The 22,375-nt window shown below is 42.3% G+C and overlaps 1 protein-coding gene across 1 annotated transcript in view; it reads left to right on the forward strand.

The window, feature by feature from the left end:
• TTC13 (tetratricopeptide repeat domain 13) overlaps positions 1-4,547 on the forward strand; it is an 81,353-nt gene extending 76,806 nt beyond the window's left edge. Inside the window, exons 22-24 of the mRNA XM_010860529.1 lie at positions 1,554-1,632; positions 1,760-1,839; positions 3,772-4,547. Coding sequence (XP_010858831.1) covers positions 1,554-1,632; positions 1,760-1,839; positions 3,772-3,886 — 274 coding nt within the window. The 3' untranslated portion in view covers positions 3,887-4,547. The remainder of the gene's footprint in view (positions 1-1,553; positions 1,633-1,759; positions 1,840-3,771) is intronic.
• The last annotated feature ends 17,828 nt before the right edge of the window (positions 4,548-22,375 follow it).

Raw genomic sequence — 22,375 nt, forward strand, 5'->3', positions numbered from 1 at the left:
GGTCCCTGACTGAGTCTTGTTGACTCTGCCTCCTAAACCTCTCCTCTCCTCATGCTCCTTGCACGTGCCATAGCTCAGATCGGCTCATCTCTTGCACTGACCTTTCTTTTTTTAAAAAATGTTCATTTAATTCTCTATTTTTGGCTGCACTGGGTCTTTATTGCTGTGTGGGGGCTTTCTCTAGTTGCAGTGAGCTGGAGCTACTCTGTGTTGAGAGGGCATGGGCTTCTCATTGCAGTGGCTTCTCCTGTTATGCAGCACTGGCTCTAGGCACTCAGGCTTCAGTAGCTGCAGCTCTCCAGCTTAGCTGCCTCGAGGCATGTGGGATCCTTTCAAACCAGGAATCAGACCTGTGTCCCCTGTAATTCACAGGCAGATTCTTAACCACTGGACCACCAGGGAAGTCCCCCTGCTTATCTCTTGCACTGACCTTTCTAACTGGTCTCTCCGTTTCCAGGCTTTTCTTTTTCCCTCTTTGTGCACCAGTTCTTTATATCTGTTGGCTCAGGTGCCAACTCAGTGGCGTGATGCACAGTGCCAGCTCCTCCCTGCCCTGGTTTACCATGGCCTCATCACCTTTCCTGTCATCTACCCTCTCTCCATCCTCACTCTGGTCTCTCCACCACACCCCCTGCTTGTCCAAACACCTTCCTGTCCTGCCCAGCCAGCCACTTCCCTGCCTTCTCCTCTCCATTGCCCTGCCCATGGCCTTCAAAGATAAAGCACATGTGTCCATGGCCTCTGTGAGGGCTTCCCTATTAGGTGACTGCAGGGCTGACTCCCTTTCTCTGGTGTCCATTTGCAGAGGCAAGAGCTCTGTCTTAGCTGTCTTCGTCCTGGGGTGCCTCTCACAAAGCACACAGATGGCATCATAATACAAATGTCAGAGCCCAGAGTGAGTCTGGACATGGCAGGAAGGAAGTGCACATAACCCAGCCTTCAGACCAGTCTGTTAGTACTTTCTGAGATGCGTTCTTTTTCTTCTTTGGGGCCAAAGTTTTTATTGTTAAACTCTAATAATATGTTTGCATTTACAAAGTATAATATATATATATGTATATATATGCATTTTAAAGCCAAGCCTCATGCAGTTAAAAATGTAAGCAAGCAAGGTCTTCCCTGGCAGTCCAGCTGTTAAGACCCCATGCTTCCAATGCAGGGGGCTTAGACTCAGTCCCTGCTTGGGGAACTAAGATCCCACATGCCATGTGATGTGGCCGATAATGAATTTTTTAAAATAATAGAAAGCAGGCACATTTTCTAATTCAGTGTTTTCCTATAAGAATAGGAAAACCAATTGAAAAGAAAACTCCTAATTAAAAGAAACTTTGTCTCAGAAAAATATTATTGTTACACATTTACCCCTAAATTAGTAAACCAGTAAATATTTTTCTTAGTAAATTAGCAAATATTTTTAGAACAAATGAAAATATTCTTTTAATGTCCAAAGAAGTGTTAAAAGAAATACAATGTCATCTTTTAGGATGGGAAGTCCATAGTGTGGTAACCGTCTGTGGCCTGGACTGACTGGTAATTGTTCTCTATCTGAATAGTGTGATCGCTTACTCAGTGATTGTGGGAGCGCTGATGGCAAGTGGGAAAGAAGTAGCAGGAAAAATTCCCAAAGGAAAGGTATGTTGGAGCCGGAGCCAGAAGGGAAAAGGTTTCAATTCCAGTCTGTGGAGTTTTATGTTAAGACACATAAATGAACCGAATCCCAAAGGGAGCCTCCCCTCCATTAAATCTCTTTCTCTTTCAGTTGGTTGACTTTGAAGCTATGACTGCCCCTGGTTCAGAGGCCTTTAGCAAAATAGCTAAAAGCTGGATGAACTTGAAAAGGTAACTTCTTGATAGGGGTCGACAAAAGGATGTGAAACTGGAATTGTACTAATTTTTTATGGGTTATGATTATATAATGAATTTAATCTGCTTTTCAAAGTTACTATGTTTTTGTTGTCATTTATGACCCCTTAACAGGTGAGTGTATGGATAAAAATGAATAATGAATAAAATAAGGAAGCCAGTTTGTGAAGGAAGGGTTACAGGTGTCTTATTTATATAGTCAGATATTCCTGTCTCTTGGCTCATTGATCCTTTGTCCCAGACTCGCAGAGTCAGTATTCAGGAGGGATTTTGAAAACTGAGTTGGACCTGACTCAGACTTCTCTGGGTGGTGGCACCTGCCTTTCAGCTGCATTTTTCCTTTCCTCTTTGTTTGGGGAAGGTGATGCTTTACTGTAATTTAGGTACAAAATACATAGGAGTCAGGGAAAGCTGCAAGAAATTACTCCTGACGGTTACTGTGGGAGGGCCCAGTACTATGATCTTCCCTGGCTCTTGTTTTCAAAGGCACCATAGGAGCACATAAATAAATATGTATATATGGGCTGAAATTAAACTCACAGGTGGTTTCATAGTTAATTTTGTTGTTGTTGTTGTTCAATCCTAAGTCATGTCCAGCTCTTTGCAACTTCATGGGCTACAACACGCTAAGTTCCTCTGTCCTCCACTGTCTCCCAGAGTTTGCTCAAATTCACGTCCATCGAGCCTATGATGCCGTCCAACCATCTCATCCTCTGTTGCTGCCTTCTCCTTTTGCTCTTAATCTTTAAGCACATCTCACTATTTAACCTTATTGACTCTTGCTCCTTCTCCATGGTTTTTTTTTAATATCATAGAAACTTCCAGTTTTGCCTTTCCATATCTGTTCAACATAGCAACCACTCTAAAAATTGCTGGATAATCTGTGCTCTGTTTAAAACGGAAGTTTGTCTCTGTAAGATACTTTGGTCCCATTTGTAAGTATTCCATTAGCTTTGTAATGAAAACTCCTAACAGTTACACCTCCTTCTGGTATATTTTTGTCTCAGGTTTACTAGTTTACATGTATTTTAGTAACATGATCATAAGGTCAAAGGCCTTGCCTCTGTTTCCTGCATAATTTTACAGTGTTGATCTTTTAACAACTCTTTAAGGAAAAAATAGAAACGCCACCTTATGTTGTGCAGCTACAGGTTTACAATGTAATTGAGACCCATTCCACACTCCTTCAGAGAAAGCAATGGCACCCACTCCAGTACTCTTGCCTGGAAAATCCATGGACAGAGTAGCCTGGTAGGCTGCAGTCCATGGGGTCGCTCAGAGTCGGGAACGACTGAGCGACTTCACTTTCACTTTTCACTTTCATGCGTTGGAGAAGGAAATGGCAACCCACTCCAGTGTTCTTGCCTGGAGAATCCCAGGGACGGGGAAGCCTGGTGGGCTGCCATCTCTGGGGTTGCACAGAGTCAGACACGACTGAAGCCACTTAGCAGCAGCCACACTCCTTACCAGGAGTAAGTAACTCTGGGAGTTAGGAATACCGTCCTTCTTGCTGCAAATACAGGGAAGTGGGTCTGAGAGGAACCACTAAAGCTGATAAGGATCAAGGCTGGACCCAAATCATGTGTCTTCAGGTTCCACGTCTAGCGTGTGCCTCGGAGGGATGTGTTTGCGTAACACTCACTGTGTAAGTCAGAGATTGACTTTCTTTCCAAAGGCTGGTTGAATTTACCCGCATCTCATGATGGGAGCCTGCTGATACCCCATTCATTGCTACAACAGGATCTGCTCTGCTCACAGGTCCCCCTGCGATGTGATGTTGTCTGATGTCACGCATGTGGAGTACTGTAAAGTGAATATTGTAATAGGAATTGGTGTAATATAAGCTTTGCCTTTTTTGGTAAAATTGTGTTGATTTTCACACCCTTTCTTTGCATTTTTCTCTTTCAGTATTTCACCTTCTTATAAGACTCTTCCGTCTGTGTCAGAAACGTTCCCAACGTTAAGATCGATGATCGAGGTGCTAAACACAGACTCCTCTCCACGTTGTCTTAAGAAACTCTAGTTACGCTGTGGTATTTATACAAGTAAAGGGCCGGACCTCTTGCTTCTTAAGTTATTTTTTAAAACATGGAATTATAAAGAAATTAGGTCCTTTATTACTTTTGATACCAATTTTTGATAGGAATTGAATACTTGAAATCATTTTATTTACCTTTCTGAACCATAACAGAAATCATGAAAGAGGGTTTTGAGGGGACAGAAGAGCTCTGTGTCTCTGGGATGGGAGGCATTTGCATTAGCCAGTGGCCACTTGGTTTCCACTTACAAAGTCATATGACTCCTTCCTCATGGCGAAAAATGTTTACTCCGAAAACCAAAAATTAACAATTAAAGGGAACAAAAGCTACAACAAAACAGGAGTGTTTTCATTCCGTTAAAAATCTGGATGTTTTTCAAAGACCTTCTTTTTATGCATACTGTGATAATGCATCTTGTTTTCAACTGACATCGTCCTCACGTGTGGGTTCTCCATTTCGTTTGAACCGTGGAAGATTTGTGGCCATCAGCATGCCTGGAGCTCATGACCTGGGACACTTTTGTTGAATGATACAGACAGTATTTGCCAGTGACTCAAACACTGAATTATTCAAACATGTTTTATTTGTTTTTTTCCTCTTTATTGGAAAAAATAAACGGGGTGATTTCTATAAATCACCAGTTTTTGACACTGGATTATGTATGTTTTTATTTTGTGAGCCAGTTTCACTTTCAGGTATAAGAACAGTCAGAAAATTGCTAACTTTCTTTTGCAGACAGGGTGAATGACAGTGCATAAATGGGTTCAGTTAAACACCATTTCCAGTCATTTTCATTTTTCTTTGTTCTCTGTTAAAGAGTTAAGCTAGTCACTGCTTTCTGTTATTCTCTTTCTGTCTCGCAGACTCTGTGAGCAGGACACAGCAGTGTCTGCATGTCTGCAAGCAACCATGCTCGGCAGAGACGCCACCCTGGCACTTGCTGCATGGTCTGGCACTTGCAGCATGATCAGCAGAAGACCGTTCTTTGGACAGATAGGACCTGCCCTTTGGACAGGTGCTGTTCTGGGCACTGACGTGTGTTTCAAAACACCAGGATGTGGCTCGTGTTCTCATCTCATCTGGATGGTGATACAAATCATTAGGCACACCTCATTTTATAAAGAGAGCTCACACCCACAGTCAGCTTTCCCCAGAGTCTTTGTTTTCATTTTATAGATAAGAAGGTTGAGGTTTTGGGAGCTTGATGACTCTCCCAGGTGCCCCCAAAGCCAAGGTGCTAGGATCCAGCCAGGCCTTTCTGGCCCCAAGGCCTGTCCTGCCCCACCATGGTCTCAGGGCACCAAGGATTCATTCCCAGGTTCTTCTCAAGATTCAGCATACTTAACTCTGTTCCATGCAAAATCTCCATCGATCCGTTACATTGCTCTGCACTCTCAACTTGCTTCTGTTTGACCTGCATCCAGATATAGCCTACAGGATTGCAAAGTGAGAGGGGGATTGTAGAGACTAAGCAAAGGAGAAATGAGTAAGTTTTTAAACTTTTCCCTCTTTTTGCCTATCATCCCAAAGTCAAAATCTTTCAATTTCTTCAAGGATTTTTCTTCACTTTTTCACCAACTCTTCAAAATTTTTAATTGTGAGACACACATTTTTCAGTTAGGGAAATGGTCCAAATAAATTAACTGACTTTTCTAAAATATCAGAATATGTCCACACCCCAAAGTTAGAATGTAATTTTTCCTTAAAACTTAGTTTACCAAATCCAAATTGCTACGTTTCAGTTTTTATTTAAATATTTTATTTTCTCCTCATGCAAGTATTATAACTCTCATATGGGGCTTCTCGGGTGGCTCAGTGGTAAAGAATCCACGTACCAGTGCAGGAGGCGCAAGAGATGTGGGTTCAGTCTCTGGGTTGAGAAGATCCCTTGGGGTAGGAGTGGCAACCCACTGCAGTATTCTTGCCTGGAAAATTCCATGGACAGAGGAGTCCAGCGGGCTGCAGTTTATGGGGTTGCAAAGAATCAAACACGACTGAGCATGCACGCATCATTAGACATACTGAAATGCTAAATTCTGTGATTGCAGGATGATCTGGGAAAACCTCCCATCTTCTGCCTGAGTCCCAGAATACTTGAGCCAACTTGACTATGGTCTGAACAGAACATTATGAGCAGGTTTGTTTGGTGGCTGAGAAGATACTGTCTATTGGGCTCCTCTTCCATCGTTGAGGGTTTTTGTCTCAAGAAAGCCATGAAGTTTTGGCATGCATTTTTATATCATAATATTTAAAATTCTCTTATCTTCTGTTAAATTGCACCTAGAAATCTGAGTTCCATCATGCAAGTTGTCCTCTTTACTTATTTTATTTTACTTTATTGTTTTGGCTGTGCGGGCTCTTCATTGCCTCTCAGGCTTTCTCTAGTTGTGGCCTACAGGCTTCTCTAGTTGTGGAGCATGGGATCTAGAACACGCAGGCTTTAGTAGTTACAATGCGTGGGCTCAGTAGTGGTGTGAGAGCTCAGTTGCCGAGTGGCATGTGGGATTCTAGTTCCCGAAACAGAGATTGAATCCATGTCTTCTGCACTGGAAGGCAGATTCTTAACCACTGGACCACCAGGGGAGTCCCTGTCCTCTTGTTTAAAACTAAAAAAAATAAAAAAAAGTTTTTAAAATTAGAATCAGGTTTGCCTTTATCCTTAAAACTTCATATTGAAAACTTTTGATCACACTGAAGAAACAAAAACTGCTCTTTGTCTTTTTGTCTGTGTTTGGTTTTTATCTCATCAGATACCCTGATCCTTTTGATCTCATGGTGCGAAAAATCAGGCGCTCTCCTGCTAGACTTGTGGTACCTGAGCACTTAGCTTGGATGGCAACCGGAAACACCAGATTTGAGGGGCTTCCCTGCCCCAGGTCAGATTTGAGTGTGAGAGGCTGGGTTCCCAGTGTTTTGTGGGTTGATCTAATTGTGTCCCTGAATTTTAGTTCTCTGATATTACAACTATTACCATTAGAAATTCTTCACATATTAAGAATTCATTTGCCTACTAGTTGTCGATCTTAGTATCCCTTTACCCCCAGATGACTTGAAGTGTGTGTTAGAGGGAACTGTGGATTGGTCCAGAAATGTCATCCAGGATACAGTCCATTAACAAGCCAGCTCTTCTCTCCCTCTTACAAAACACCCTCCCCTCATCGCTCCACTTCCCCCCTCAGCTCCCCTGCTAACTTTTCTTCCTGCTGCTGGTCTGATTAAACCCCTCACAGCATCTCACTGCCCTGAAATAAAACCCAGCCTCCTACAGTAATGCCACCCCCCACCCTCACCCCCAGTGGCCTCTGTTTCTCCAGCCTCACCTCTCTCTGCTCTTCTCCTCGTCTGCACACTTCAGCCAACTCCCCTTGTGTGCCATCAGCTCTCTGAGGCATTTCCTTCTGCGGGGACCTCACAGTTAACTCAGCACTGTCCAATGGGGCTATCTGCAATGACGAGGATGTTCTGTATTTGCCCAGTCCAGGATGGCAGCCACCAGCCACATGTGACTGCTGAACACTTGACTGGGGCCAGTATGACTGAGCAACTGTTTAATTTCGTTTTAATGAATTTAAATTTATGTAGCCATACATCATTAAGAACTACTACATGGGACAGTACAGCTAAAGAGTTCTTAATTCAATTTTAGAATAAGCTTTTTCACAGGAATAATCCCAAACGATTTTCTCTCGTGACAGTTAACTATCATGAACTGAACATGGAACAACAGACTGGTTCCAAATAGGAAAAGGAGGACATCAAGGCTGTATATTGTCACCCTGCTTATTTAACTTATATGCAGAGTACATCATGAGAAACGCTGGGCTGGATGAAGCACAAGCTAGAATCAAGATTGCTCTGAGAAATATCAATAACCTCATATATACAGATGACACTACCCTTGTGGCAGAAAGTGAAGAACTAAAGAGCCTCTTGATGAAAGTGAAAGAGCCGGTCCCATTACTTCATGGCGAACAGATGGGGAAACAGTGGCAGACTTTATTTTTGGGGGCTCCAAAATTGCTGCAGATGGTGACTGCAGCCATGAAATTAAAAGAAGCTTATTCCTTGGAAGGAAAGTTATGACCAACCTAGATAGCATATTGAAAAGCAGAGACATTACTTTGCCAACAAAGGTCCGTCTAGTCAAGGTTATGGTTTTTCCAGTGGTCATGTATGGATGTGAGGGTTGGACTGTAAAGAAAGCTGAGTGCCGAAGAATTGATGCTTTTGAACTGTGGTGTTGGAGAAGACTCTTGAGAGTCCCTTGGGCTGCAAGGAGATCCAACCAGTCCATTCTGAAGGAGATCAGCCCTGGGATTTCTTTGGAAGGAATGATGCTAAAGCTGAAACTCCAGTACTTTGGCCAGCTCATGTGAAGAGTTGACTCATTGGAAAAGACTCTGATGCTGGGAGGGATTGGGGGCAGGAGGAGAAGGGGACGACAGAGGATGAGATGGCTGGATGGCATCACTGACTCGATGGACGTGAGTCTGAGTGAACTCTGGGAGTTGGTGATGGACAGGGAGGCCTGGCGTGCTGCGATTCATGGGGTCGCAAAAGAGTCGGACATGACTCAGCGACTGAACTGAACTGAACTGAGGGAGGCCTGGCCTTCTGCAGTCCATGAGGTTGCAAAGAGTCAGACACGACTGAGCTACTGAACTGAACTAAACTTGTTATAGACTTTTCTGAATATCTCAGGTCTATTTGTAAAATTGCTCCTATTAATAACATGTTTAATCTTTAAAAGACTTTTACCTCTAGGTAAAACCTGTTAGCAAACTAGGAATTTTTTGTGGAACATTTCCAGTGAGTTAAGTGTGCTGCTACTGCTAAGTCGCTTTCAGTCGTTGTCCGACTCTGTGCGACCCCATAGACGGCAGCCCACCAGGCTTCCCTGTCCCTGGGATTCTCCAGGCAAGAACACTGGAGTGGGTTGTCATTTCCTTCTCCAATGCATGAGAGTGAAAGGCGAAAGTGAAGTCGCTCAGTTGTGTCCAACTCTTCGCGACCCCATGGATTGCAGCATACCAGGCTCCTCCGTCCATGGGATTTTCCAGGCAAGAGTACTGGAGTGGGTTGCCATTGCTTTCTCTTAAGTGTGAGGGACAGGAAATAACCTCCAGCTCACTAGTGCTTGCCTTCCAAGCAAGATGTGTAGAGAGAGCAGAGATCAGCAAAATCCCCTAAAGAAACCTGTCGTGTCCCAGACCACCAAGACTTGGCTATATTCATGAGCATTCTTATGTCTGGCCTGTCCAGTCATGTTCACATCTAAAATGTATCAGATGTGCTCTTGTCCAGCCATTATCACTGTCACACCAAAATCTAAAGTGGTTGAATAAATGAAGGTCCACACTTGCATCTAAGTCACACTTGCACCATCCCAAGTGCTCAGAAGCAGCTGGTGGCTGCCATATTTGACTGGACTGATATGGCCGTCATCACAGGAAGTTGTACCTGGATGGTGCTGCTACCCTGAAAACAGACCGCCGCTCCACACCTGTGCATCAGGCAATAATTAGAATGGGAGTCCGTGTGGTTTTAAGCAAGAGTACAGGTTTTGAGATGTTTCAGGTAAAGACCACAGAGTTTAATTGCAGTGCAGGGAGATAAATTGGAGAGAGGAGAAAGGAAATCACCAGCACCAGCTTGAAAAATCCACTGATGAGTGCCTCTCGGGGCTGGGGAGAGGCCTGAAGTCAGGGTCCTCCCCCATGAGATTCACACACTGGTGGTCCAGGAACCATACATGAGAAACAAGCTAGGACATGAAAACCCATTTTGCTGCCTTGGGAATATTTTTGTCCCCTTTATGAAACCCCATAGAACCAAGTATCTTCTTGAATAATACTGCAATTGTGATGAGAATTATGGTAGGTCTTTTGTTCTTCAAGCCATGTTGCCACAAATATAAAATCACTTTCATTCTACAATTTGTAAGCTTAAACTTTACCAGTATTGTGTAATTGGTAGTCCATGAAGGTTGGGTATGCAAATATATACGTAAATAATTGAACACAACTCCATTCACAGGCTTCAATTTCTACCAGTAATGAAAATTATCAGTTCAATTCAGTTCAGTCACTCAGTTGTATCTGACTCTGCGACCCCATGAATTGTAGCATGCCAGGCCTCCCTGTCCATCACCAGCTCCCGAAGTTCACTCAAACTCAGGTCCATTGAGTTGGTGATGCCATCCAACCATCTCATCGTCTGTCGTCCCCTTCTCCTCCTGCCCCCAATCGTTCCTAGCATCAGATTCTTTTCCAACGAGTCAACTCTTCACATGAGGTGGCCAAAGTACTGGAGTTTCAGCTTTAGCATCATTCCCTCCAAAGAAATCCCAGGGCTGATCTCCTTCAGAATGGACTGGTTGGATCTCCTTGCAGTCCAAGGGACTCTCAGGAGTCTTCTCCAACACCACAGTTCAAAAACATCAATTCTTTGGTGCTCAGCTTTCTTCACAGTCCAAATTTCACATCCATACATGACCACTGGAAAAACCATAGCCTTGACCAGATGGACCTTTGTTGGCAAAGTAATGTCTCTGCTTTTGAATATGCTATCTAGGTTGGTCATAACTTTCCTTCCAAGGAGTAAGCATCTTTTAATTTCATGGCTGCAGTCACCATCTGTAGTGATTTTGGAGCCCCCAAAAATAAAGTCTGCCACTGTTTCCACTGTTTCCCCATCTATTTCCCATGAAGTGATGGGACCGGATGCCATGATCTTCGTTTTCTGAATGTTAAGCTTCAAGCCAACTTTTTCACTCTCCTCTTTCACTTTCATCAAGAGGCTTTTTAGTTCCTCTTCACCTTCTGCCATAAGGGTGGTGTCATCTGCATATCTGAGGTTATTGGTATTTCTCCCTGCAGTCTTGATTCCAGCTTGTGCTTCTTCCAGCCCAGCGTTTCTCATGATGTACCCTTCATATAAGTTAAATAAGCAAGGTGACAATATACAGCCTTGACATACTCCTTTTCCTATTTGGAACCAGTCTGTTGTTCCATGTCCAGTTCTAACTGTTGCTTCCTGACCTGCATATAGGTTTCTCAAGAGGCAGGTCAGGTGGTCTGGTATTCCCATCTCTTTCAGAATTTTCCACAGTTTATTGGGATCCACACAGTCAAAGGCTTTGGCATAGTCAATAAAGCAAAAATAGATGTTTTTCTGGAACTCTCTTGCTTTTTCGATGATCCAGCGGATGTTGGCAATTTGATCTCTGGTTCCTCTGCCTTTTCTAAAACCAGCTTGAACATCTGGAAATTCACGGTTCATGTATTGCTGAAGCCTGGCTTGGAGAATTTTGAGCATTATTTACTAGCATGTGAGATGAGTGAAATTGTGTGGTAGTTTGAGCATTCTTTGGGATTGCTTTTCTTTGGGATTGGAATGAAAACACCTTTTCCAGCCCTGTGGCCACTGCTGAGTTTTCCAAATTTGCTGGCATATTGAGTGCAGCACTTTCACAGCATCATCTTCCAGGATTTGAAATAGCTCAACTGGAATTCCATTACCTCCCTAGCTTTGTTCGTAGTGATGCTTTCTAAGGCCCACTTGACTTCACATTCCAGGATGTCTGGCTCTAGGTGTGTGATCACACCATCGTGATTACCTTGGTCGTGAAGATCTTTTTTGTACTGTTCTTCTGTGTATTCTTGCCACCTCTTAATATCTTCTGCTTCTGTTAGGTCCATACCATTTCTGTCCTTTATCGAGCCCATCTTTGCATGAAATGTTTCCTTGGTATCTCTTATTTTCTTGAAGAGATCTCTAGTCTTTCCCATTCTGTTGTTTTCCTCTATTTCTTTGCATTGATCGCTGAGGAAGGCTTTCTTATCTGTCCTTGCTATTCTTTGGAACTCTGCATTCAGATGCTTATATCTTTCCTTTTCTCCTTTGGTTTTTGCTTCTCTTCTTTTCACAGCTATTTGTAAGGCTTCCCCAGACAGCCATTTTGGTTTTTTGCATTTCTCTTCCATGGGGATGGTCTTGATCCCTGTCTTCTGTACAATGTCACGAACCTCCGTCCATAGTTCATCAGGCACTCTATCTATCAGATCTAGTCCCTTAAATCTATTTCTCAACCTCCACTGTATAAACCATCTCACATCACGGTGACTGGGCATTTCCAGGTTCAAATTGCCTTGTTGCGCTGGTGGCTCAGCTGCTGCACTGTGGGCAGTTCTTCCTGGGTGCAGGGGGCCCTGGGCTCTGGGGCAGCGGCTGCATCTGCAGTCACTGCTCTGGCCGGCACTGGCTCACATCCTGGGCTCTGTCCCCACTCTCCTTGTCTTCAGTGGCCACTGGAGACTGTGCTGAGCATGCCAGATAGGCTGATCTGTGCACTCAATCTGGAAGCTCCCCTGTGGGCTGTGGCTCCTCTGCTCTCCAGCCGTGCTGGGTGGGGCCTTCTCCTTGGGGCCGGGAGCATCTTCTGTGGGGGAGGAACCTGTTGAAGCTAACACATCTTGAGCACTTACTATGGTTGACATATTTCTAAGCGTTGTACTTAGCTCATTTATAGCGTTAAGAGTGCTAGGATGTAAGCACCGGTGTTACCTCCACTTTGATGGCTCAGATGGGGGAGTGACTTACCCTATACAGCTCCTGAATTCTGCTCAAGTGCTTGCCACTTACTTGGGGAGTGGGGCAGTGGGGATGGGTTCCACCCATCCCTTAACCTTAACCCCTAAATATATGTCCAGTTATTAAGTCAATCAGATAAGGAAAAATAGGGTTACTATATGATGCATCAATCCCACTCCTGGGCATATATCTGTAAAAGATAGAAACTCTACTTGAAAAAGATACATGCACCCCAGTGTTCATAGCAGCACTATTTGCAATAGCCAAGATATGGAAACAACTTAAGTGTCCATGGACAGACTAATGGAAAAAGAAGATGTGGTACACAGTACTTAAGAGAATGTCGTGAGCACTTTGTACCTTAAAAAAATTTGGTGCTTAGCTAGAAAAGGAGAACTTGTCTGCCTAACTAGTTCTCTGGAAATTTATGTGTTAGCTGGCCAGCTGTTCGCAATCAGCTGGTTAGCATGTTCAGAGTATTTGTATTTTATCATAAAGGAAAGAAAGCTTAATTTTTTAAATAATGGGACAAATAATGATTGTCAGCCAAAATATACTATTCCCTTCTGTTTCCATTTTACTTCTAGTTTAATTGCAAATGAAAGTTAACTTTTATTGAATACTCTGCCATATCTATTAAAAATAATCAGATGATTTACTGATATAGTAAAGTATGTTTCACATTTCTTGCTATGGATTGTCTTTAAATTCCTAAAATAAAAATATTTTATCAAAATGTAAAAAAAAAGTGTGATACCCGTACACTGTGGAATATTACTCAGCTCCAAAGAAGAATGAAAGAATGCTGTTTGGCGCATCACAGATGGACTAGAAATGATCACTAAGGAAAATCCATTACAGACAAGTATCGTAGTCACTTACATACACAATCTAAAGCGTGACGCAAATGGACTTATTCACAAAACAGAAACAGACACAGAAATAGAAAACAAGCTTACGGTTACCAAAGGGGAAAGTAGAGGGAGGGACACATTAGGAATTTGGGATTAACAGATACACACTCCTGTATGTCAAATAGCTAAACAAGGGCCTAGTGCATAGCACAGGTACTATATTCAATATCTTATAATAACCTAAAATTGAAGACTCCAAAAAAAGCACATACACACACACATATATATACACACACAGTGTGTGTGTGCGTGTGTGTGTGTGTGTGTGTGGTTGAATCACTTTGCTCTGTACCTGAAACATTGTAAACCAACTGTACTTCAATTTTGGCAAAGTATTAAAAGGAAATAAAAATGTGAAAAATACCATGCTTCACTGAAAAATAAAATTAAACTGACTTGAGCATAGCAGGCCCAGGGATGAAGGGATTTGACCTGGGTGGAAGAAAGGGAGGGAGGGAGGGAGGAAGAAAGAGAAAATTGTAAAGTGCACCAATTGCTTCCAACCATATACCAGGTAGAAATTTCACTGTGCTTTTTTGAGAATCTCAATGGTTAAGAATCCACACTACCAATGGAGGGGCACTGGTTCGATCCCTGGTCAGAGAACTAAGACCCCACATGCTGCACAATGTGGCCAGAAATATAGATATAAATAGAAACTACGTTCCTATCTGTTTTTTGTTGAGTCACTTGGTTGTGTCCGACTCTTTACTACCCCATGGATGGCAGAACATCAGGGTACCCTGTCCTTCACTATCTCCCAGAGCTTGCTCAAACTCATGTCCATCAAGTCGGTGATGCCCTCGAACCAGCTCATCCTCTGTCGTCCCCTTCTCTTCCTGCCCTCAATCTTTCCAAGCATCAGGGTCTTTTCAAATGAGTCAGCTCTTCGCATCAGGTGACCAAAATATTGGAGCTTCAGCTTCAGCATCAGTCCTTCCAATGAATATTCAGGACTGATTTCCTTTAGGATTGACTGGTTTGATCTCCTTGCTGTGCAAGGGACTTCTCCAGCACCACATCTTCTCCAGCACAGTTCTTCTGTGCTCAGCCTTCTTTATGGTCCAACTCACATCCATACATGATTACTGGGAAAACCACAGCTTTGACTATGTGGACCTTTGTCAGCAAAGTGATGTCTCTGCTTTTTAATATGCTGTTTAGGTTTGTCATACTTTTTCTTCCAAGGAACAAGTGTCTTTGAATTTCATGGCTGCAGTCACCATCTGCAGTGATTTTGGAGCCCAAGAAAATAAAGTCTGTCACTGTTTCCATTGTTTCCCCAGCTATTTGCCATGAAGTTGATGGGATCGGATGCCATGATTTTAGTCTTTTGAATGATGAGTTTTAAGCCAGATTTTTCACTCTTCTCTTTCACCTTCATCAAGAGGCTCTTTAGCTCCTCTACACTTTCTGCCATTAGGGTGGGTCATCTGCATATCTGAGGTTATTGATACTTCTCCTGGCAATCTTGATTCCAGCTTGTGCTTCATCCAGCCTGGCATTTCACATGATGTCCTCTGCATGTAATTAAATAAGCAGAGTGACAATATACAGCCTTGACATACTCCTTTCCCAATTTTGAACCATGTCCTGTTCCAACTGTTGCTTCTTGACCTGCATAAAGACAAGTAAGGTGGTTTGACAGTCCCATCTCTTTTAAGAATTTTCAAAAAAAAAAAAAAGAATTTTCCAGTTTGTTGTGATCCACAAAGTCAAAGGCTTTAGTGTACTCAGTAAAGGAGAAGTAGATGTTTTTCTGGAATTCCTTTGCTTTTTCTATGATTCAGCATATGTTGGGCATTTGATCTCTGGTTCCTCTGCCTTTTCTAAATCCAGCTTGTACATCTGGAAGTTCTCGGTTCACATACTGTTGAAGCCTGGCTTGGGGAATTTTGAGCATTACTTTGCTAGCATGTGAGATGAGTGCAATTGTGTGGTAGTTTGAACATTCTTTGGCATTGCCCTTCTTTGGGATTGGGAAAAAAACTGACCTTTTCCAGTCCTGTGGCCACTACTGAGTTTTCCAAATTTGTTGGTATATTGATTGCAGCACTTTCACAGCATCATCTTTTAGGATTTAAGAAATAGCTCAGCTGGAATTCCATCACCTCTACTAGTTTTGTTCATAGTGATGCTTCCTCAGGCCTACTTGACTTCACACTCCAGCATGTCTGGTTCTAGGTGAGTGATCGTACCATCATGGTTATCTGGATCATTAAGATTTTTTTGTACAGTTCTGTGTATTCTTGCCACCTTTTCTTAATATCTTCTGCTTCTGTTAGGTCCTTACCATTTCTGTCCTTTATTGAGCCCATCTTTGCATGAAATGTTCCCTTGGTATCTCTGATTTTCTTGAAGAGATTGCTCATCTTTCCCATTCTGTTGCTTTCCTCTATTTCTTTGCGTTGTTCAATTTAAGAAAGCTTTCTTGTCTCTCCTTGCTATTCTTTGGAACTCTACTTTCAGATGGGCAAATCTTTCCTTTTCTCCTTTGCCTTTCGCTTCTCTTTTTTCTCAGCTAGGCAAACATTTTGCCTTTTTGTACTTCTTCTTCTTGGGGACAGTTTTGGTCACCACCTCTTGTACAGTGTTATGAACCTCCATCCATAGTTCTTCTGGCACTCTATCAAATCTAATCCCTTGAATTATTTGTCACTTCCACAAGGGAATTTGATTTAGGTCATACCTGATTGACTTAGTGGTTTTCCCTACTTTCTTCAATATAAGTATGAATTTTGCAATAAGGAGTTTATGAACTGAGCCACAGTCAGCTCCCAGTCTTGCTTTTGCTGACTACATAGAGTTGCTGTATCTTTGGCTGCAAAGAATATAATCAGTCTGATTTCGTTATTGACCATCTGGTAATGTCCATGTATAAAGTCATGTCTTGTGTTGTTGGAAGAGGATGTTTGCTATGACCAGTGTGTTCTCTTGGCAAAATCCTGTTAGCCTTTGCTCTGCTTCATTTTGTTCTCCAAAGCCAAACTTGCCTGTTACTCCAGGTATCTCTTGACTTCCTACTTTTGCATTCCAATGCCCTATGATGAAAAGGACATCTTTTTTTTTTTTTTTTTGGTGCTAGTTCTAGAAGGTCTTGTAGGTCATCATAGAACCATTCAACTTCAGCTTCTTCCGGCATGAGTGGTTGGGGCATAGACTTGGATTACTGTGGTATTGAATGGTTTGCCTTGGAAACAAAGCAGGATCATTCTATTATTTGTAAGATTGTATCCAAGTATTGCATTTTGGAGTCTTTTGTTGTCAGTGAGGGCTGCTCCATTTCTTCTAAGGGATTCTTGCCCACAGTAATAGATATAATGGTCATCTGAATTAAATTCTACCATTCCCGTCTACTTTAGTTCACTGATTCCTAAAATGTCAGTGTTCACTCTTTCCATCTCATGTTTGACCACTTCCAATTTACCTTAATTCATGAACCTAACATTCCAGGTTCCAATGCAATATTATTCTTTACAGCATCGGACTTTACTTTCACCTCCGGACACATCCACACGTGGGCGTTATTTCTGCTTTGACTCAGCGTCTTCATTCCTCCTGGAGCTATTTCTCTACTCTTCTCCAGTAGCACGTTGGACACCTACTAACCTGGGGTTAGCAGGTTGTCTTTCAGTGTCGTATCTTTTTGCCTTTTCATTTTGTTCATCTCCTATCTGCTAGGAGCCCACAGATGTGCAATGATGTCTGAGGGGTCTCAGAAGGCATCTGCAGAGTCATTGTGTTAACAGGGTTTCTCCCCTGCCAGAATTCATTCACTAGAATCTAATAAGCTGTGACTCTTTGTGGAAGGATATGCCACCTTCACTGTTTCTCTCTTGCATGTGTCCTCTTGTGTTTAACCAGGCACGGCATGTGGGAGAAAGCTTTCCTACACTCATTCCATCTGTAGGGTTTCTCTTCCATGTGAGCTCTTCGATGAGAGTTGTCTTCGTAGTGAGTGTTTTCCCACAATCACTGCATACACTGGGTTTCTCTCCTGTGTGAATTCTCTGTTTCATGAGTCCTGATGTCTTCAAACAAGATTTTCCACAGTCAGTACTTACATGTACTTATATGTTGACTGTATGAAATCATGGATGTGCCATGAGGCATGCCTTCTGGGGGAAGCTTTACCACATTCATTGCATCCATAGGACTTCTCTTCAATGTGAGTTCATTGATATATAATAAGATTGCCCTTCTGTATGAGACCTTTTCCACATTCGCACTACATATATAAGATTTCTCACCTGTATGTACTTTCTAATGCAAAACTAGTGCAATTTTCTGGAGAAATCTTTCCCATGCTCACTGCACACATGGGGTTTTTCTCCTCTTTTGTTTGGCAAATGTATCATAGCTTTGCCTTCTCGCAGAAGGCTTTGCACATTCAGTTCGTTCATAGGGCTTCTCTCCTGTATGAGTTCTCTGGTACTCAGTTAGCTTGAACTTTCTGAAGAATACTTTACTACATATACTGTGTACATGAGGTTTATTTCCCATAGGAGTCTTTTGTTCAGTTAGCTTTAATTTCCTGAAAAAGGCTTTTTCATACTCACTGCACACATGGGGTTTCTCTTCTTTGTGAGTTCGCTGGTGTTTGGTGAGCTTGAACTTCTTGGAGAAGGTTTTCCCACACACACTACATCCATGGTGTTTCTTTTCTGTATGAATTCTCTTATGTTCACTGAGCAAGACTTCTTGAGGAAGGCTTTTCCACATTTAGTACATTCATGGGCTCTATTTTGTGTATTTGCTGACATTTAATTTCAGTATGAATTTGCTCATAATTAGCAAGGAGAAAGGATCTCCCATTTCCAATAAACTCAGCAGGCTCCTTTTTGTTACAGCTTCTACTCTGGTTGACTACATTTCAGTATGATTTCAAAGTTTTCCTGTGTAAATGAAATACATCATGATTTGGCCTTAAAGGAAAATAACTTTTGCTCTGATGAATAATATTCCCAAATGCAGTCTGTCCATATATTTGAACAGAATATATCCTCTTCAGCATATTTTGGATTTTCCAGTGTGACTGCACATGATCATCAACTTTCTCAGTTTCTGGATTAGGGTGTCTTCATCTTCTAAGGTCCATGGTGATTCTCTTTGTTCCAGATTTGCTAATTTGATACTCCACTGATACCAGGTAGTTTTCCCTTCTAAGCAGGGGCCAAGAGCTGCCACTCCTCCCAGGTAAAGTCAACCCCACATCCTCCAGAGTCAGTCCTCCCTGAAGTCCTCTTGATCCCACTGATTTCCTAGTGGCTATACTTAACTTGTTAATTCTTTCATTTCCGGTTCCCTTTAATAAGTGATTTCTTATTAGGATTAATCCAATGATTGCTGGAAGAAATATCAATAACCTCAGATATGCAGATGACATTACTCTTATGGCAGAAAGTGAAGAGGAACTAAAGAGCCTCTTGATGAAAGTGAAAGAGGAGAGTGAAAAGCTGGCTTAAAACTCAACATTCAAAAAACTAAAATTATGGCATCTGGTTCCATCACTTCATGGCAAATAGATGGGGAAACGACGAAAACAGTGACAGATTTTGTTTTCTTGGGCTCCAAAATCACTGCAGATGGTGACTGCCGCCATGAAATTAAAAGATGCTTGCTACTTGGAAGAAAAGCTATGACCAACCTAGACAGTATATTAAAAAGCAGAGACATTACTTTGCCTACAAAGGTCCATATAAGTCAAAGCTAGGTTTTTTCAGTAGTCATTTGTGGATGGGAGAGTTGGATCATAAAGAAAGCTGAGTGCCAAAGAAGAAAGCTGAGAACTCTTGAACTGTGATGTTGGAGACTTTTGAGAGGCCCTTGAACTGAAAGAAGATCAAACTAGTCAATCCTAAAGAAAATCAGTCCTGTATATTCATTGGAGGGACTAATGCTGAAGTTGAAACTCCAATACTTTGGCTATCTGATATGAAGAACTGATTCATTGGAAAAGACCCTGATGCTGGGAAAGATTGAAGGCAGGAGGAGAAGGGGATGACAGAGGATGAGATGGTTGGCTGGCATCACCAACTCGATGGACATGTGTTTGAGAAAGCTCTGAGAGTTGGTGATGAACAGGGAAGCCTGGCATGTGGTCGTAAAGAGTCAGACATGACTGAGTTACTAAACTGAACTGAACTGAATGAGAAGAACTATATACCTCAAGGTTATTCTAGGCTTCACGCTGCCAATTTTTAAATTCTGTCATAATAATTGGCATTATATATCTACTTGTAATTTTGAAAATATTTGATCTTTGAATATTTGCATCTTAAGTGCCTTTCAGTTCAGTTCAGTTCAGTTCAGTTGCTCAGTCATGTCCAACTCTTTGCGACCCCATGAACTGCAGCATGCCAAGCTTCCCTGTCCATCACTAACTCCCAGAGCCTACCCAAACTCGTGTCCATTGAGTCGGTGATGCCATCCAACCATCTCATCCTCTGTCGTCCCCTTCTCTTCCTGCCCTCAATGTTTCCCAGCATCAGGGTCTTTTCAAATGAGTCAGCTCTTCACATCAGGTGGCCAAAGTATTGGAGCTTCAGCTTCAACATCAGTCCTTCCAATGAACACCCAGGAAGTGCCTTTATTGACTAGTAAAATCATGACTTCTGCGATTCATTCCATATCAAGAATGTCTTCATTAAAGCTATCTTCATCAATCCCCATGTTACTTACTTCTCCATTCTCCCTTTATATATCTTCTTCCTCTCTACCTTTGGATCAACTAACATGTATTCTAACACTGGTGATGCACACGTGTGGTAGCCCAGCCCCAGCTCCTCTGGTGAAACCCAGACTGGTCCAGCCTGAGCAGTCCCAAGCTTCCCAAGACCCTGGTGGCACAGGATGAGACCAGAAAGCATTGAGATCACACAATGCTACGTTTCTTCATAACTTTTATTTATTTAGTCTGCACAGGATCTTCCTTGCTTTGCATGGGCTTTCTGTAGTTGCAGCGAGTAGGGGTTACTCTTTGTTGCAGTAACAACTGAGGTCAAAAGATGATTTTCAGGCCATCACACAGTAGACAAGGGACATGATGTCCACCAAATGGCTTGTCATTGTGGGAGCTTCTTTTTTTGAAGAGCACAGGCTCTAGGCGTGTGGGCCTCAGGAGTTGAGGTGTGCAGGCCCTAGAGGTGCAGGTCTCACACATCACAGGTGGATTTTTTACCAGCTGAGCCACCAGGGAAGCCCAAGAATACTGGAGTGGGTAGCTTATCCCTTCTCCAGCAGATCTTCCCAACTGAGGAATCGAAACAGGGTCTCCCAACCCAGGAATCAAACTGGGGTCTCCTGCATTGCAGGTGGAATCTTCGCCACTGAGCCACCAGGGAAGCCCCGTAGAGGGTGCGGGCTTCATTAATCGTGGCACACTGGGCTCAGTAGTTGCAGCTCCCGGGCTTATTTGCCCCACAGTATGTGAAATGTTCCCGGATCAGGGGTTGAACCCATATCCCCTTTATTGACAAGTGAATTCTTATCCACTGAGCCACCAGAAAAGTCCTCTCCTCAACTGTTCTGAACAATCGAAATGCCTTATGTAAAAGAGAGAAACGGTCTTGTCAAATCTTTCCTTCAAACAGTATGAATGCAATGAATTCTTAGGTGAGATGTTTTTTTCCCAGTAGCGCTGAGCATCTTTTTATTTGTTTTGTGTCCTGATTTCAGATGTTCTCACCATCAGTATAGTGTATGTGAGTCGACATGCTAACTGCTGGGCACCAGATATGAGGAGCAGGATGCCAGTTCTTTATACTGGCAACCAAATGGATATTGAATACAAGTATTGCAAATACTTGTATAATGCAAATACTTTACATTTAAATTTGAACTTATATTTTAAAACTGAATGAAAAATTCTGCTTTTTTTAAAAGACATTTGATTTTGTTTGATTTTAATTTTTATTTATAAATTATAATTGGTATAGTTTTTAATTTTATTAGGTAATCTTGAACATTTTAGAAGAAAAACTTAGAAACAAAGTTTAAAACATTTTTACATTAACTTTCAGTTTAGTTCCGTTCAGTCACTCAGTCGTGTCTGACTCTTTGCGACCCCGTGAATCACAGCAAGCCAGGCCTTCCTGTCCGTCATCAACTCCCGGAGTTCACTCAGACTCACGTCCATCCAGTGAGTGATGCCATCCAGCCATCGCATCCTCTGTCATCCCCTTCTCCTCCTGCCCCCAATCCCTCCCAGCATCACAGTCTTTTCCAATGAGTCAACTCTTCACATGAGCTGGCCAAAGTACTGGAGTTTCAGCTTTAGCATCATTCCTGCCAAAGAAATCCCAGGGCTGATCTCCTTCAGAATGGACTGGTTGAATCTCCTTGCAGTCCAAGGGACTCTCAAGAGTCTTCTCCAACACCACAGTTCAAGAGCATCAATTCTTCGGCCCTCAGCCTTCTTCACAGTCCAACTCTCACATCCATACATGACCACTGGAAAAACCATAGCCTTGACTAGATGGACCTTTGTTGGCAAAGTAATGTCTCTGCTTTTCAATATGCTATCTAGGTTAGTCATAACTTTTCTTCCAAAGAGTAAGCATCTTTTAATTTCATGGCTGCATTAACTTTAATTTATAATAAATTTATAATTTATTAATTATAAAATATATCCAAATTTTGCATACATTGACTATAATTACATCTTATTTTTTAGTCCTTTAGATTATTGTTGTTTATTTGCTAAGTCATGTCTGACTCTTTTGTGACTGCAAGAACTGTAGCCTGCCAGGTTCCACCATCCATGTGGTTTCCCAGGCAAGAATACTGGAGTGGGTTGTCATTTCCTTCTCTAGGGGACCTTCCCAACCCAGGAATCGAACTCATGTCTCCTACATTAGCAGGTGGATTCTTTTCCACCGAGCAATGAGAGAATCCTTTTAGATTATTACTAGAGCACAAATTATTGTGAATCCTGGCTATAAAAACATAATGACTTTGATGAATTGA

This window comes from Bison bison, unplaced genomic scaffold, assembly GCF_000754665.1.
Source record: "Bison bison bison isolate TAMUID 2011002044 unplaced genomic scaffold, Bison_UMD1.0 scf7180017864467, whole genome shotgun sequence".
In the NCBI taxonomy this organism is placed as follows: domain Eukaryota; kingdom Metazoa; phylum Chordata; class Mammalia; order Artiodactyla; family Bovidae; genus Bison; species Bison bison.